General features: G+C 38.5%; 2 protein-coding genes across 3 annotated transcripts in view; both read left to right on the top strand.

Moving 5' to 3' along the window:
• The window catches only part of niban2b (niban apoptosis regulator 2b), a 52,242-nt gene extending 49,687 nt beyond the window's left edge, over positions 1-2,555 (top strand). For both annotated transcript variants that reach the window (XM_072432410.1, XM_072432409.1), the window contains one exon: positions 370-2,555. In XM_072432410.1, the coding sequence (XP_072288511.1) occupies positions 370-1,661 (1,292 nt within the window). In that variant the 3' untranslated portion in view covers positions 1,662-2,555. The remainder of the gene's footprint in view (positions 1-369) is intronic.
• A 7,223-nt stretch (positions 2,556-9,778) lies between these two features.
• On the top strand, positions 9,779-15,092 carry LOC140346389 (class I histocompatibility antigen, F10 alpha chain-like). The gene is made up of 7 exons (XM_072432415.1): positions 9,779-9,910; positions 11,468-11,734; positions 11,966-12,244; positions 13,309-13,605; positions 14,401-14,496; positions 14,586-14,603; positions 15,025-15,092. The coding sequence occupies exons 1-7, from the start codon at positions 9,838-9,840 to the stop codon at positions 15,075-15,077; spliced, it is 1,083 nt and encodes a 360-aa protein (XP_072288516.1). The 5' UTR covers positions 9,779-9,837; the 3' UTR covers positions 15,078-15,092.
• The last annotated feature ends 630 nt before the right edge of the window (positions 15,093-15,722 follow it).

Genomic DNA, 15,722 nt, shown 5'->3' with positions numbered 1-15,722 from the left:
AATTTGGAAACTGGAAACTGCTATAACCTGGCGCAAGCATCTTTTCTCTTTTTTTGCATTTTTCCTTATAATAAACTTGACAAAACCTGATTTATCGAACAGGAAGCCTGAAAGAGCCGTAGCTTTAAGTGGCCAGATCCTTCAGCTAAAAACAGCTTCTTTGTTTCCTCATTTCAAACGTAGATGTTGAGGTCTTTGAGAGGTGGAAAGTAGATTTAATTGACAGTTTAATCAAAATAATTCTCCTCTAGATGGCGAGTAGATTAACACACTAGCTAATGATTATTCTGAGAAGTGTCCTAATTTGCGATTGAACCCTCACATTACGCATTTACCTGAATTACATCTTCTTTTCTTTCCCATGTTTAGCCGTGAAGGAGGCCGCCGTCCAGAGGAGACACAACCTGTATCGGGACAGCATCGTCCTGAGCAACAGCGACCCGAGTCTGCACCTCCTGGGCGACAACCCCTCCGTGGACTGGGCCGGGGAGTACGGCGGCGAGCCCAAGGACGTCGAGGAAACCAACTCTGACGGAGGAGAGGAGAACGCGGACTCCCAGAGGAAACGCCGGATGAAGCAAGTCGTGTCCATCATCCAGGTCGACGGAAGTCCCATCATTCCGGAGTCGTGCTTGGAAGTGCCAGGAGTGGAGGACATCCCGGAAGAGGAAGAGGGCGAAAATGAGTCCGTAAAGGCTAAAGAGGTGGAACGGGGAGAGAAACTGGAGAATGAAGTCGTTCCCGCAAAGGAGGAGGCTTCTGATGCTCGTTTGGTGGAACATTCTGTTGAAGATTCCAAACCAGATGGCGAGAAAGCTGCGCCGTGTGCGGAAAAGGTAACGGGAGACGCCCCAACGGAGGAAACGTCCAACGGAATTGTCCAAAGCGACGCAAAACCTGCCAAAGAGGTCCCAGTGAGCGCTGAAGTCGCGGAGGAAGTGAAATCTCCTGACGTTCCAGCAGAAGACGCTAAATATCCTCCATCGACCGTGGACGCCAATGCAACCGAGGCTGCCCCGTCCAAAACCGTAGACGCCGTCGAAGCCGTGGTAGCGAACGGCGTGGAAACTTCTCCTTCTAAGAGCGAGAACGAGGATGACCAAGCTGCGTCGGCAAACCTGGAAGAGTCCTCGGACGAGCTCTTGCCTTCCCCGCCGAGCGAGGACAACGCAACGGAAGTTCCGACCCAAAACGGCGACGCGGATTCCACGGACGGCAAGCCGGAGGGTACCGCGGACTTGCTCCCACCGCACGACGACAGCGGGTTTCAGAGCCCCACTAGTGACGCCACGGAGGAGGAGGAAGTTGGAAACGCTCAGCTCAAGACGGTAGAAGAGGCGAGCGACAAAGAAGCTTCTCAAGGCGTCAAAACGGTAGAAGAGGCGAGCGACAAAGAAGCTTCTCAAGGCGTTAAAACGGTAGAAGAGGCGAGCGACAAAGAAGCTTCTCAAGGCGTCAAAACGGTAGAAGAGGCGAGCGACAAAGAAGCTTCTCAAGGCGTTAAAACGGTAGAAGAGGCGAGCGACAAAGAAGCTTCTCAAGGCGTCAAAACGGTGGAAGAGGCGAGCGACAAAGAAGCTTCTCAAGGTGTCAAAACGGTAGAAGAGGCGAGCGACAAAGAAGCTTCTCAAAGCACTGATTCGGAAAGCAAAGAACAATAAAAACTTTACATCGGGACAATGTCTGCTGCCCTTTCAAAATGGTCTTTCAATCTCTTGACCAGAATACACGAGGCAATACAAACGATGCAAAAAGATCGAAAGTTCCTGCTTCAAGACTCTTCCGATACGGACGACGAACAACATCCGTTTGCCGTAAAGCCTTATCGAATGCTAGGAAAAAACACACGTGCAAATGTAGCCTTTGAATTATAAGCCAAAAGTAGTATAACGTCTGCTGCTTTATCGAGTTGTTAAAGATATCTGGACATTTACACCCACTTGCCAAACGTTGAACATCCACGTTTCGGCGATCAACTCCGGCGAACTGTTTTATATCGGGACAAGAAATGATCTATTTTGACACGTTTTCCCAGCTCTTCCAACCAGGTTCCAAGCACTGACCCGGACGAGCGTGAAATTGCCGTTATGTTTATGTCCGTGTCCGTTTTGTCCGTCACTGTTGCACAGATCTGTCCAAATCTGTCCAACTTCACTTCACGTTCGAGCTCCGCGGACGGTCGGACACAAATACGCAATTTTCATGTTGAGATTTCTGTTTTATTAAATGATGTACATAGTTTATTTGTGATAAGGTGATTTTTTTTGAACCAAGTGTAACCAAAACTGTCACGCCCCTTTTTGCCCTCGTAGCTGCCAATGTTATTCTTTTTTCGTTTCGTCCACGTCGTCCGCGTTCACGCTAAAGACGGCGTGTTTTGTATCGGTGGCGTAACACTATATGACATAAGTTTATCACGTGAATGGTAAACCGCAGAAACTATTTTATATAATTTTATATTTGATCGGTGCCTCGGCTGATCTGTCCCATCTTTTTTTATTTATTTTTTTCCTCTTTTAAATTTATTTTACTCTTTATGATAAATTACTATTAAAATAAATGATCTATATGAGCTTCTCTGGTTATTTGTGTGTGTGTGGTGTGGCAGAGTGGTTAGCCTTCCTCAGATTGTTGTACTTAATGGTTTGATGGATGTTGTACTCTCCAAGACACGAATATTTTATGTTCTGACAAGATTTATTCATTTAAGAGAGTTCTATTGAGATTAAAGCCTGGGAAAGTCCAACAGTTACAACATGCATACTGTACAAACACATCTTATTTATTCATCATTTTTATTTGATTTTATCACTTAAAACGACATTGAGATCAAAACCTCTTGTTCAGTAGTGACCTGGGGGAAATGTAGCAGAATACATAGATTAAAACCAAGGGACATAAAAGAAAAATGAAAAATGAATCTACATTTTAAAGCATAGATATAATTTAGTATTTTTGTTTTTATTTGAGCATAAACCCCTCAGCGAGACCCCAGTTCCATAAATTGATGAAGCGCAGGTTATGACAAACAATGACTCATTAGAGATTAGGGACTGCTTCAATAAACAACATGGTTTTAAAGACGAGAACTCCAGTTTTTCTGCAACATCACGCCAAAGTACTCGAGTAGAAAGACTTTCTTCCCCAGCTCTGTGCGGGTGAAGGGAACAGAGAGCAACAGCTGATATTAAAAATAATGTATGAAGACTTAATTATAGACGATCTACATGAAACACTGAAAGACGTTGGTCATCGATCTGTCGGATGAATCCCTCATGGCAGCGCTCTCCACCAGCGACATCTTTCTGCCTTATATTTGGACAAAAAGGACGGGATCCATCTGGTTTCAGCTTTTGATAAGTTTGCTCGTCTCATTTGGAGGACATTTCTGTAACACTGCTGTCCTGAAGCTAGGACTAGGATTATTGGTGAGTATTTAAGATAAAATAAGATATTCCTTTATTGTGCACACATGGGGAAATTTCATTGTTGCAACGCAGGTAGATACAGAGCAAAAGGACAGATAACAGAAGAAGTCATTTTAAAAGTTAATTTAAAAAGCCTACAAACGCACATTGCTGTCCTCTGCTGTTAGTTCTGAGGACTTGTAGTTCTTATAGTTCCTCTGTCTGTCCCTGATAGACTCAACAGAGGCTCTAATGTTGCAAAGAATCTGTTTGGTTTAGTGGGCATATGGTATCTACAAAATACATTATTTTTGGTAACATATTCCATTTAATAAACTCCGTGGAACCAGAAATGTAAATAAACATTCTATTCATGGGTTTCGGCTTCTGTTCCTGCAATTAACAATTTGAGCACTTTTCCCATTCAAAAGATGTATTTAGTTTTAATAAATTTCTTATTTTGAAACCCATGAATAGAAACAATACAATATTTGATCATGTAATTGTATTTTTTCCCTACTTCCATGTCTGAAGTTGGCCAAGAGAAGTCTAATGCATAATATCTATTTACTAAACATAAAATGGGCCACAGTGTCCTTTTTACAGACCTTGAATGAGGCTTATATTATAAAGGTAAAACCAAGAGGGGAGACAAAGACGTTGAAAAAATCAATACACGCAACTAACAATTCTTAAATATTGAATGTTTTAGTGGATTAAATCTTGGATGCTCTGATATTTAATAAATGCATACACAACTTCACCTTTTAAAATGACACTTTCTGCAGTTTCCACAAATGTCACTTTGTCTAGGCTTGGACCAGTCCTTGTGTCTCACAGTGTGTGTTAGTTTAAGTGTGGAAGTGTTGAGCTTGAATTAAGTGCATTCATCAACATCCATGGCAGGCTGCCCCGGTCTCATGGCTTTTATATAGTGCCCATGCTCATACACAGGTTTGAAAAACCACCCCTAATCACTGACCTCCTTACCCCTGAAAAAGTACCCTTTTCACTGACCACGCCTGAAAATATAGCCTTTTTCACTTTAAAAGTTAGAAAAGTGCACTGAAACATATTAGTATTGTTATACAAATTTACAATTCAATGACATGAAAATTCTGAGAAATAACTTTATTTAGGTTTGTTTCCCATGAGCTAAAGCACCAGAAAAGTGGAATGACTTAGTTGACGTACACCATCTTCTCATGTACAATCATGTTTGAAATATGACACATTTTTTTGGTCGATTGGATCTTCTTTGTCCAGAATTGTTCACCACTGGTTGTACCTCCACTACTCTTCGTCCTCCGTCACTGATTGTTTCACATCGAGGTTTACACTTGGCGTCCTTGCAGGTTTACTTCTCTTCTTTTCTAGGTAGTCAAGGATCATCCGCTCATCCTCCCTTGCAATGTGAAACTCCCTAGAAACTGCACTTGATGTGAGGCACACTACAGAGATCAACGATTCTATTGATACACAGCAGAGGACCCTGGTTTATATGTGAAGTTTCCCTCGTTTTGCTGCTACATATTGAGATGGACGTCAGTTTTCTTCTCCTGAAGGCTTATTGGATTTCTGTACTTCTCAGACCGTGTTTCACTCGACGTTGCACTCTGCCAATCCTGTTCTCCTCTCTTCCTGTATGAACTGCCACATCACACCACAGAGTCAAACTTCACTCTCAGCCCTCTCCTCATGGACAGCATCTGATGAGGTTTGTTTTGAGCGAACACGCCTCAGGCGATCGGTTGAAAGTTTCTCATCTTTGTTGCTGTTGAGGAGCGACACTAATGTCGACTTGTGAATGGTGCCTGTACATATACAAGATATAAAGAAGTATTAAGACTAGAACACTAGAACAATTGAAGTGAATGCCATTTGATAAAACAAAGAAGCACCACGAGAAGCACATATATAAAATATACGTTTTTTATTGAACTAGTCTTCAAATAAATGATTAAAGATTTGCATATAAATGTGCGGTTATTAAAATAAATAAAATACTATTGTATTTCTTGATTGAACTATAGCATACCTTGATTAGGGATCTCTATAGTTGGGGAATGTTGAGGCGGGTTACAATCATCATCTGGTTCCTCCATCTGCTGGCGAATGGCACTTGCCATCTCTTGGTCTTCATCAACCAAGGAAACTACCAGACACAAAATATATAAAGACCATGAAGTAAATGCCGGTTCCACCACTGGTTAAAAGAACCTTTCTTTGTCCCACAATGGGGAAATTCTAGTGTTACTTGTACTTGCCACACACAGTTTAAGAACAGCTGTAGATAAATAACTTAAAAATAGACAGTACAATAAAGAGATAAACGGACAATAGCAGGTCTAGGCTAGCAGGAGTTAGCATGACTAAGCTAATTCTAGATTTAAACAAAATAATGAAAGTCTAGCTTAGACAACAACAAATGTTTTAACAAAAGTTATATTATGTGGACTTCATATTTGTCAGTTTTATGTTTGGTGTGACTGTTCCAACCTGAAATAACACAAAATGAGCCGCTGCAGATGAACAGCAGAAGAAGTCAGACTCCAAACAGTCCCAGTGCGGCTGGCTCCACCAAGTGGCCAAAATCTGTATTACAAAAACACACTATTATTACACATGAAAAATCACATAAATAAAACTATGAACACACATTGTGAGCTCACATTGTGGGAGTCACACACTTACACACTTCTGGTGCTTCAGTCCTTTCCTCTTTAACAGCTTTTACCTCCTGTGTCATTATAAAGTTACATATGTTCTTACTATTATTTTTATTAGTTTAAACCTCGGGCCACTACGAGTTCAAGTCTTTTGTTTCAACTTGGCCCCATTTGGTCCCAGGACCCCAAACCCCTTTTTGGGACAAAATCTCAGAGAGAATTTTGCGATTGAAAAAAAAATGAACAAACAAAAACTCAAGTCACATCTAGTGTCACACGGCTGAATTTGGAGCAAAGAAAACTGATATGATGAGGAATATAACATTATATGAGTTCATGCATATCTGTTTTCAAATAATAAATAATACATTGAAAGAAATATCAAAAAATGTAATTCTCATGGACAAATCCTCTTCACAGTTGCATTGTGACCAAAGCATGACATTTCTGTTCCATATCTAAACAGATTATGACTCCAATTTAACTTAAACTGAAGTTTAAACTTAAATTGAAGCCCAAGATGAGCTCTGTGTCTGAAATGGTTTACCTGCTGTAGCAGAAATAATATTCATACTCACAAACATGTATACAACAGGTATAATTGTCATTCATTTGTCCATAGAAAGACTATGAAACCATTTAATGGAAAAGTTACAGATTTCAGGAAAATAATTGAATTCAAACTTCATGGATTTGCTTTAAATTTAGCACAGTTAATGTTGATACACTAAAAAATGATAAGTTTCTTTAATCACAGATTTTGGACAGTTTGTGGAAGAAAATTATATTGTTTTACAACTTTTTATGCAATGTCACTTTGACTTAAATGTGTCAGATATGGTCAGTTTAACATTTACAGCAACATTAGTGTAATTGTGAGACATGTTCAGTCGCATGATTCTATTTCAGTTCCATCACTGGCTGTAATTGAGACATAATCTCGTACTTTGTAAAATGTGCTCTAATTTCTATGAATCTTAATTTAATGTGTTCTTGTCTCAGGAGTGACATTGTTTTCTGAAGTTCAGGAGGTAATAAATGTTGTACAACTCTTCATTTCATACAGATTGTGATGTAAAATCGTTCAGATGATGAGAACATGCAAACACAAACTTTGTGACAGGATTATTTGGTACAAATTATTCTGACATAATGAAGATTGTAAATAAATAGCATTCTTGAGATTTGTGCTTTTATTCTTTCAAACATTATACATTTTATAGGGGAAACATGGTGTAAAATGACTAAATCTTTTCCCTCCACATATTTCCCATGTTTCTTGTCTGTCTCAGATATTATTGTTTTGACTCATGTTTCACACTTTGACATGAAATGTATCTCTCTTATTCTAATATTCTTATATTTTTATTGGTTGAAAAACATGTGTTCTTACTGTGAGCAGGCTCGCCACTCCACAGATCTGACCTGTAACTTTGCCTGGTGACCCCACCTGCTTGTCTCCATGGAGATCACTTTTCCGACAAAACAAAAACATCTCCACTGAGACAAGCAGGTCATAAACATCAGAAAAGTGACATAATGTGCCTTTAACAAATATGATTCAAACTCGAGATAAGACAACATTAGTCAAATGCATTTAACAGCAATTTGAAACCATTAGTTCATCAATAATGTGCAAATGTGTGTCAGATTCTGTGTCATTATAATGTTATTTGTTTGTTGTAACAGTTGGTCAGAACTCCCTTGGAAAAGAGGTTTTTAATGGAACTCTCCTGGTTAAATAAAAGTTAAATAAAAAACATTCTCTGAGAAAATCAACCAATATTACAACTAGGCCTATGTATTTATGTAAAGTTCCTGTTTCACTTGTCAAAACTAAACTCAAAGTCAAAACATGTCTGACAAACCCATGAAGAAACAGGACTAAAGAGTCAATAAACTGAGGATATAAACCAAATGCATTTTGTTTAAAGTAATATTGCATGTTTCAATATTTGTTTTGCTGACTTAGTTGTTTGTACAGAAAATATGAGTCTTGTAAATGTAAGTGTCAGTGATGATTGACAGGGACTTAAAATTGCTGAGGTGAAAAAGTGAATGTTCTGTAATAATAAGAGAAACAGAAGCTGATATTTGACCTCCACTGGTTTTGTTGTGACGCCACAAAGTGAAACAGCTTCAGGACGCCTAATAACACTGGAATAATGCTGACCACACACGCAGTTTACAGATCATTTTAGGCTGAATCTACAACAATAAGTGAAAGAAGAACATCAACATAAATGCAAGAGTTTTACAAATAATTCCTTATTCTTAGTATGTATGAAACACTAGAGCCTTTTTAAACTGCAAAAACTACAACTTTTATCATCTTTTTAATCAGCTGTTAAGTCTATATTTTGTTGCTATTACAATACATTACTGTGGTGTGAGAGGGAAGTTTCTGGTGTTGATTAATCTGAATTATAGGATGCAATTTAATTTATAGCTTTGCACATTGAAGTTAGGTTTTGACTTGAATTTAACCTTGTTTGTATTCATGTCATTCAGATATAGGCCTGTTTTAATTACATTTTAAACCTATTTTGGTCCATGATAAGGCTAAATATAGTGTAAATAGTCCCACTACCTTGAAGCAGACCTCGGTTAATTTTAGGCAATAAGGAAGTGAAGTCGAAAGAAGGAATTAAAACGCAAGAAAAACACTGGTTTAAGCTAATTTTGTGTATTTTCTGTCGTGTTTCTTGTAGATTTGTGTTATATCTCTGGTATTTAAAAACTATATCATTAAAAAACAAACATTATTCTTGTTTTGTGTCGATTTCTTTTACTTTCGTTTTCGCCCTGTTCGCTTCACAACCTGTGTCACTTACGTTCACCTAGTGACACGTGACGCTCAAGCTCAGTCAGAATTCTCATTGGTTCAATAATCGTCACGTGACCGTCCCATCTAAAGGTCCAGCCCACTGTATTTAAACACGCGCGTCTGAAAGGGCCTTCGCCCGCATGAGGATTGGCCATACTGGACTCAATTGGTCACTGAGTAGGATAGGCAAACATCCGACCGGTCTGTGTGGTCACTGTCGGGTGCCAGAGAGCATGTGCTGATTTGCTGTGAGGCTTATGATAGAGAAAGGGCCGGGTTGGCCTTGTGGTTCCGGAATAATGGGCGGGAGTTCAATATGCGGAACGTTCTGGCGATCCAGTCACAGGGTTTGTGTCAGGCTGTGGTTGCTTACTTATGTAGCACAGGGCTGGGCAAACATTTATAGAGGTGGGGGGTGTTGGAGACTGAGCCGAGGATGAGGAGCAAGAGGATGTTCTAACGCGCTTTGACTTCATGGGCCTAGAAACACCAAAGTGATGGAAGAAGGACTTCTAAAGGATAAAACGACAAAGACGTCCCATGACCTCATGGGCTTTGTAAAACAACAAAGACGTCCCATGACCTCATGGGCTTTGTACTTCCAAAGCACCGAACGTCAAAGAGGGCGAGGAAGGTGAAGAAGAGTCTCCCTGGAATAAAGCCGGTTGGTCTCTGACACAACAACTATTCTAGTCACAAAAACACATCATGACCTCATGGGCTTTGTAACGCCAAAGCGATGGGAGGAGTACTTTTACGGACTACGACAGAGTCTGAGGACTGCGAAACGTCTGAGGAATAAAGTCTGGCGGTAATGCAACACTCGGATGCCAACCGCCATAAAACAACAACAACAACAACAACAACAACAACGCCCCTCGACATTACACTTCCGCCTTTCAGGAGATAAACACCTCTGAAAACTTCTTCTACAATGTTCGTCATGAATATTGTAGTTTTGGTCTCTCTTCTTGGAGCAGTCTTGATTATAAACGAGGCAGAATCAAGTGAGTAAACTCATTTATCTACTGTTTTAGTTTTGTTTATAATGTGACAGATCCTACACAAACCGAGTTAAATCATTCTGGACAACTTTCTCTTTCTATAATAAATGCTGTAATAATTGGACATATATTTTTAAACTGTTTGTATTTATTCTTATTCACTGCTCAACATGTTCAAACTCATTTCAATGTTCGGTTTAATTGTTTATTTTGCCACTGGTTCTTTTTCTTATGATCGAATTCAACTGAAACAAGAGAATTTCACATATTTTGTCCGTGAAATACACAAATATATATTGAAAGTAAAGGTTTGTGGAGAAGCAAACACGCACATCGTTTTGTGACTTTCGTTTTCGCACTTGTTTTTAGTTTGTTTTTACCTAGCGACAGATGACGTCACGGTGTCTGATTGGTTTAAAGATTATATTAGACAACTTTGAGTAGAAAAAGCTTAAATATATTAAAATAACTAAGAATAACCGGTATTTATTTGAGAACCACGTTTGAAGTAAGTTTAGGGACTGTTGCTGTTTCTCCTCGTGTTCTTCGTTTCTTTCTTTCTAATTGGGACAAACAAATGTAATAACCTCTCTCAGATGTCTTCAGTCATTCTTTGTTTTTCACACTAAAGTCTGAGTCACTTTCCCTCTCCAGTGTCACCGTGACCTGGGCCGACTCCAGAGCAGGACCAGACTCAGTTAGAAAAGATTTGAATTCAACTAAATGGACTTTTGACTTGGATTTGACTCAGACTTTATTTGAACTCAGACTTGCAGTGCTGAGGACACAACTCGGACTAGACTCACGTGACCTGGACTTGAACATTCAGTTTGATCACAATTCACTTATATCTTTATTTTAAGGCTAAATCCATTTGCTCAACAATGTTTTAGTTTGACACAAATTAAGCTCAAATCCATTGCAATCGCTCAGTGTTGCATTTGAAGCCGTTGTAGAGGATTTGAGGCTGATCACATTTAGTTTTGGGTCAAATTAAATAAAATAATAACATGTTTGTCAATCAGATTCTATAATGAACATATTCTCCAGGAAAATGATCTGTTTCACTTTTATTTTCTCTGTGTATTTGTGTCTTTACCTGACGACTCCTGACGCAGAGGCTCAGTCTGATTCTGACTGGTTTAAATGTCATTTTATAAACATGAATCAAACATTTAAAAATAACAAAACTATCATTTCAGATCCACATTTGAAATAAAACATGGGACTTAACGCTCTTAATGTTTAGCCTTGTTTATGATTTTATTAGTTTAGAAAATCAGTTGGATTGATAATTTTTACATGAAGTATAATTATTTCAATGTTTTAAAGTTGTTTTGAAATTATTTAAACTATTTTGTTGATTATTATTATAAATCTAATTGATTTAAACATGAAAATTTAGGATCAAAAGCAGCGTTCGATTAATTTAAAGCAGAAAATTACAAAAACTTTATTTATTATTATTCAATGTTGAAAGATCTATTGTGTTCATTTGTGATGTGTAAAATTAGTTTTTTTCATAATTTTCAACTAAATGACAATGTTTTTCTTCCACAGTGACTCACTCTCTGATGTATTTTCAAACTTCTTCAACTGATGTGAAAAACTTCCCAGAGTTCATTGAAGTTGGTTATGTGAACGGGCTTGAGATCGATCATTATGACAGTGACACAAAGAAATATGAGCCCAAACAGAAGTGGATGGAGAAGATCACAGAGGACGACCCTCAGTACTGGGACAGAAACACTCAGAGATGTTTGAATTCTGAGCAGGTGAACAAAGTCAACATTGACACAGTGAGACGACGCCTCAACCAGACTGAAGGTTTGTCTGATTCACTTTTTACTCCTCGTCTTGTCTCAGTTTTATTCATCTTTCAACTACATTTTGTACATGAGAAAACACATTTGTTCAGCTCGTGCTCTTTGACTAAATATTCATCATTTTAAAATAACTCTGAAGACATTAATAAACAAGACTTTATTATAGTTTAATGTCCAACAACAGAAAATGTAAAAATAAGATGTGAATATAAACCTCATGTTTCTGTTTCAGGCTCTCACATGGTGCAGAAGATGTACGGCTGTGAATGGAACGATGAGACAAATGAAATAAATGGATATAATCAGTACGGTTTTGATGGAGAAGATTTTATCGCCTTTGACCTGAAGACTGAGACTTTTGTGGCTCCGAGACCAGAAGCCGTCATCACCAAACACAAGTGGGAGAGGGATGGAGTCAGTGGACCATATTATAAAAACTACATCACCCACGAGTGTGTTGAGTATCTGAAGAAACACGTGCGAAATGGACAGAGCGTCCTCCAGAGGAAAGGTGACATGTTTAAATATCAACTTCAGACTAAAACAACTGTGGAGCAGGAATCTGTTCAAGAGAAGAATCTGTTTTATTCACTATTAAAACTATAATTTACAGTAATTACAAATATACAGTTAATTCTGGTCATTATGACACAGTCTGTACTTTAATCATATTTATAAAACGTGACATTCAACACCAATGTTTTCTAAACTCTAGATTTGATCGTTTCATGATTGAGCTGCAGTTTAGAAGTGGCTGAAATAAAAATGAAATGTTGAAATCGTTTTGCAAAATTAAGTGTGTTTCATGTAATAAGAATAAAACTGAAACTAGATCTAATCATATTTTTTTTAAATGTTGCTAATCTCATCCCTGAAATTTTGTAGTTAATTTTAAATATACTTTTACAGTTTATCATTTATTTTTTGTGCAATACTTTTGAACACTTCCTTTTATTGTTAAAAAAAAGGATGTTATCAGTTTATTATTGATGTCAAAATTATCTCTGAAATAAATTTACCTGATTGAAAATAGAAATAGAAACATGGAAAAGAGCACAATATAAACCCTTTAAAAGTTTGTGAACAAAAACAGACTAAATTCATGAATTGAGGCTAAAGTGAAGTGGAACATAATGTGATTTTAATGGAGAAACTGGGATTAACCTCAGAATATCACAAAATATGAAAAATAGTGGTTTTGGCAAATGAAAACAACTCAGATTTACAAGTGTATTTTACATGATTTGTTACTTTAAATTGGGAGAATGAGACTCTTTCGTGGATAAAGTACGATAAGGTTTGAATCTTGACCCCACATTAGTTTTTTATGTTATCCTCATATATATTACTCAGTTTACCACAGATTATACTTTTTCAGCAGCTTAAATAAAGGTTTGAGGCTAAAAAATGTTATCCTAAAAATAAAAATAAAGCATAAAGAATGAATGAGTGTTTGAATGTGACGTCAGTTGATGTGTTTTGGTGGACTTCCTCTGAAGACTCTGATGACAGTGTTTTAAACATTAAAATGCAGGTGAACTCTGTGATTGAGCCTGTGTCTCGTGCCTCCTCCAGAGCTCCCCCTGGTGTCCTTCCTGCAGAAGTCTCCCTCGGCCCCCGTCACCTGCCACGCCACAGGCTTCTACCCCGACAGAGCCATGCTGTTCTGGACCAAAGACGGAGACGAGCTGCACGAGGGCGTGGACCCCGGGGAGATGCTGCCCAACCACGACGGGACTTTCCAGATGAGTGTGGACCTGGACGTGTCCTCTGTCCCACCTGAGGACTGGGGCCGCTACGAGTGCATGTTTCAGCTGTCCGGAGTGCCAGACATCCCCAACACGCTGCACCCGGACAAGATCAGGACCAACGGTGAGCACTGTAATGTCACACACAGGCTCCAATCATGCAGTCACAACAGAAGCTTAACGCAATATTCACACTGCAGTCACGGCACAAACATTTCAAAGTCGTGTCGAAAGAAAAAGCCATCACAAATTATAATAAAATCACTCCTTTTTTAGGCAAAAGAATTAGAGATTGACACTTTTCAGCCTTAATTCTCCAGCCCACGACATGAGATATTATGTTTGGACCTTTTGCCTAAAGAAAACACATAAAGCTTTATTTAAACACTTAAGGTTAAGAAGAGGAAACAGCAGTAAATGTGACTCCACTGCTCTCTTAAAGGTTTGTGGTAAAACAAATCTGTGGGTGACTTTGGAGTGAATTTACATGACATATTTTCTGGGAAATTATCTGATTTGGCCCCAAATATTGGTCCAAAATGATCTGATTTTTTAACAATCGACAATGAAAAACAAAAACAATTGGTCCATCTCTAAATAGAAGGTACTTTTTGACACAGAATAATAGTAGTTTCATGAATGTTACTTTGTGGTCTTATTCTAGTTGTGATAAAGAACATTCTAAAACTATTCAGGAAAGGTCTATCATGTGTTTTATTCTCATGTTATCTTTTTATCAGTATCGATACTTGTTCGATTGAGTATCTAGTTTCGAGCTGTAATTTTTGATACTTTTGACAACTTTAACACAGTGACAAATCTATTCCCATTAAATCATGAACAAATAAATGTGTCGTGACTAGATATTTAAGTCTGAATGACAGTTTAGTTTGATAGTTTGTGTTCTTTATTTGAACAGCTAAGAAGCACACGGGCCTCATCGCAGGTGCAGCCACAGTTATTGCTGTTGCTCTTTTGGGCGCTGTGGCATTTGCCCTGTACAAATGGCGCAAACGTAAGATGAAATGTCATTATTTATATGAAAATAGTTTTAAATTAGGCCACAATTTAAACTACTTAACATTTCACTGTTTTCTTTTCCAGCCAAGACCGTCACGCCTCGTAAGTAACACATTCTAACGTCTTTTACATGGATGCGGCGTAATATTTCCACTGCCTGTTTTATCGTACACAAAGTCCCACACGCGACACATTTAGCTTTAAAACCAGGCGACAGGAGCCGACCATCACAACTCTTTTTAATTCCCTCGCTCTGTTCATCTGTGTCGTCTTTGGAGCACTTTTTGCAGTGTTGGAGACGCTCTGGACCAGAAGCTCTCACGAGTCCAAACTCTTCAAATACTCGTCAATATCAAGTTCAGGACAAAATGTTCACTTCATGACAATAACAGAGGCTTGGATGAAGAGCTCGTTTGTGCTTCACAACAGTGGTTATATTAACACGCCTCATCTGTATTTATTAGTGACACAGAAATGTTGCTAGGATCAATGTAACGGTGTGAAATGTCCATCTTCATTTCAGCTCCCAGTGAAGCAGGGGCTGAACGACAAACGGTTCAAGGTGAGAAAATATAAGCTGATGTTTCTCTGCTTTGAGTGACAGAGGAGCTGATGCTGTGATTAGATCAGGCTTTTGGACTTTAATCCAAACCTTTGAAATCCAAGGTGACAAAGGGAAATGCAAAAGGAGAAACCTCTATAAATGTACACACAGAGGGCATCGCACTCAGAATGAACTCAACATGAACTTTGGAGACAAACACAAGTTGATTTGGTGTCACACTTTTTTACTGAAGCCAAATCGAGCCTTTAAAACATGAACATGACAAAACAGGTGCTTCATGTGAGCGTGTTCATGGGTTTGTGTGTTTCACTCCCGACATTGACGTGGGAAACACATATTTACTTTGCAATAGCATCATTATTGTAAGATAAGATAAGATATTCCTTAATTGTCCACACATGGGGAAATTTCATTGTTGCAACGCAGGTAGATACAGAGGAAAAGGACTGATAGCTTATAGGAAGTTTAAAAAACACTCTTAATAGAAGAACTCTTATAAACAAACTCTTGTAAAAAACACTCTTAATAGAAACTGTGTATGATGAATAAACGCATGATCATGAGTGTATTCAGCCCACATTGGGGAAATTCTAAAAACAAAGTGAGCTACGAGCAGCCAGCAACAGAATGCAATAATAATAATAAGATAAGATAAG

Source organism: Eucyclogobius newberryi, unplaced genomic scaffold (assembly GCF_026437365.1).
Source record: "Eucyclogobius newberryi isolate DKJ021-1_F unplaced genomic scaffold, fEucNew1.0.hap1 SCAF_6, whole genome shotgun sequence".
Lineage (NCBI taxonomy): Eukaryota > Metazoa > Chordata > Actinopteri > Gobiiformes > Gobiidae > Eucyclogobius > Eucyclogobius newberryi.
This window is presented reverse-complemented; position numbering and strand designations above follow the sequence as displayed.